The sequence below is a fragment of the Cyprinodon variegatus genome, unplaced genomic scaffold (assembly GCF_000732505.1).
Source record: "Cyprinodon variegatus isolate N-32 unplaced genomic scaffold, C_variegatus-1.0 Scaffold250, whole genome shotgun sequence".
Classification (NCBI taxonomy): Eukaryota; Metazoa; Chordata; class Actinopteri; order Cyprinodontiformes; family Cyprinodontidae; genus Cyprinodon; species Cyprinodon variegatus.
This window is the reverse complement of record NW_015150703.1, coordinates 74,313-76,513: the sequence shown is the minus strand read 5'-3', so window position 1 is coordinate 76,513 and position 2,201 is coordinate 74,313. Positions and strand designations below refer to the sequence as shown.

The following is a 2,201-nucleotide window of genomic DNA, read 5'->3' as shown; positions in this document are numbered from 1 at the left end:
GCTCAGTAATCTGTCAAAAATTGACTCGATCCATATTTCTGACAGACGGAAGACGGACGCTGTCTGTCACGTTCCCATGGAGCCACCTGGAATTCTCGAGCTGACTAAATATGAGGCGAAACGGAGGAAGCAAACATGATGGAATGTGCTTAAAAATGAGGGATAACACTCGCAGGAAGGGCGACAGCGCAGACTTTCTGCAGCATGCCCAATGACGCTGTGGGCGAGCTGGTCCAGGTAGATCAACAAGTATACTGAACATTTATGTCTGTTATAACAAGAAAAGGCTGAAAAGCTTTGAGGTCACGCTGATGGGAATTGGATCAAATTAACACATCAATATTTTTTAAGATCTTCTTTTAAATGAAAGTTAATTAAACCTGTAAAATAGGGGTGTTAAATCAGGTCAGTCTACTAAATTAGTCATAAATAGTCAAAAATACAAAAAAAAAACCCAACAACAAACAGATAAAAAACCCAAACACAGTCTTACCCTTGAAGCTCTTTAACAGACATGGAAATCTTTAGATTGTGTCCCAGAACATGGAGGGCAGTCAGGATGTCGGCCCACTGGACCATTTCCCCCAGAGGTCCTCCCTTCAGAACCTTTGGGCTGAAAACGTCTCCTGATTCCTCTGTCAGGAACCCCACATGAATCAGGATCTGGAGAGGAGAGAAACACGTTATGATGAGAGGAATCTAAATAAAGGTGTGTGGAAAATAAGCACAAAAACCTCCAGAACATTTACCTGCATATATAATACATTCTGCTCTAATATAATGGGAAATTAAGCATTTATTAATCATCAAATGTTTGATTATATTGAACATCAAAACTTGCACAGCAGTATTAAAAATATATATGCTCAAATTGATAGGGCTGTTGTCACAAATGTTAATACTAGTCAGGATGAATGTTAACTTTTACTCTTAAAAGATGGCAGATGTTATAGACGTTGTCTTTCTTTCCATTTTCTAGCAAATTGGAAGGATTGAAAGAAACAAACAAAGAATAAACAAATCAATACATAGTTTTAAGAGTACCGGACAAAAACAAACTGATGAAGAAATGCAGATCCAGGAATACGGGGAGAAAAAGATGGATTTATGTTCTTTATGACATTTTTCTATATTCTATCTGAAGCTGTGAAATATAATGAAATTAAAAACTGTTCCACATTGCAAAGAAACCCTTTTTTTATTTTTATACCAAGAAAATGAAACAAAATCAAAATGTAAAGCCGATGCTCCAACATTAAAGGTGTTAAATGAGGCTGTATTTTCCTTTTAATTAAGCAATAATTTACCAAAGAGTTTCAAAACTAATTCATCATCAATCATGTACAGCGTCAACATTTCTCTGTAGATTAAAAAAACTCTTTTAGTTTCCTCTAAATCAAATGGTTTCCTCAAGGCTTTGAATGGTTACTAGTGCTAGAGATCATATCTCTCCTATCCTGGCTTCTCTTCATTGGCTTCCTGTTAAATCCAGAATAGAAATTAAAATCCTCCTTCTCACATATAAAGCCTTAAATGGCCAAGCTCCATCTGATATCAGTGGGTGTGCCATTATATGTCAACAGCAAAGACAAGCACTCCGCAGTGATAGGTTGTAATTTGGAAAGAGGCTTTTGCAGTTCCTTCTGCTTTCTTCACAAACAGGGACATCAGAACAAAAACAGGTATTTTTCTCCTCTTCCGGTCGGTGTCTCTTCGTGGCGGTGCTTTGACCTCTGGAACCTCTCAATCCTCGTCTGGTTTCTCCATCTAAAAGCTTTGTCTACATCAATCATCTATTCTTTTCCATCCACTGGTCAGACTCAGACTTCCATAGTCAAAGTGTCGTCTTCATTATGCAACTATTTCATAAAGCAGGGACTCTTTCAGGAGGAACGATATATCTCTGCCTCCGACAGTAATTAATCATTGATCCTTAACCTAATCACATTTATTAATGTCACAAACGTCTGCTGTGGGGCGCTGATGGGACCCGTGGGGGGAGCAGGTGGAGGGACTATGGTGTTGGGATGTCTTAATGATGATTGGGGGTTTTGTGGGGTTGCAGTACTCTAAGTGCCGAAGTACAAGGGTGTAAATTTGGATTTGGCCTGATGTATAGGTATGTGTAGGTATGTATATGTTCATTTACAGGTATGCATGTATATGTGTATATATATATATATATATATATATATATATAT

General features: G+C 37.8%; 1 protein-coding gene across 1 annotated transcript in view; it reads right to left on the bottom strand.

The window, feature by feature from the left end:
* Positions 1-2,201, bottom strand: part of LOC107089388 (alpha-1,6-mannosylglycoprotein 6-beta-N-acetylglucosaminyltransferase B-like) — a 132,436-nt gene that overhangs the window by 75,701 nt on the left and 54,534 nt on the right. The window contains exon 5 of the mRNA XM_015382144.1: positions 494-663. Coding sequence (XP_015237630.1) covers positions 494-663 — 170 coding nt within the window. The remainder of the gene's footprint in view (positions 1-493; positions 664-2,201) is intronic.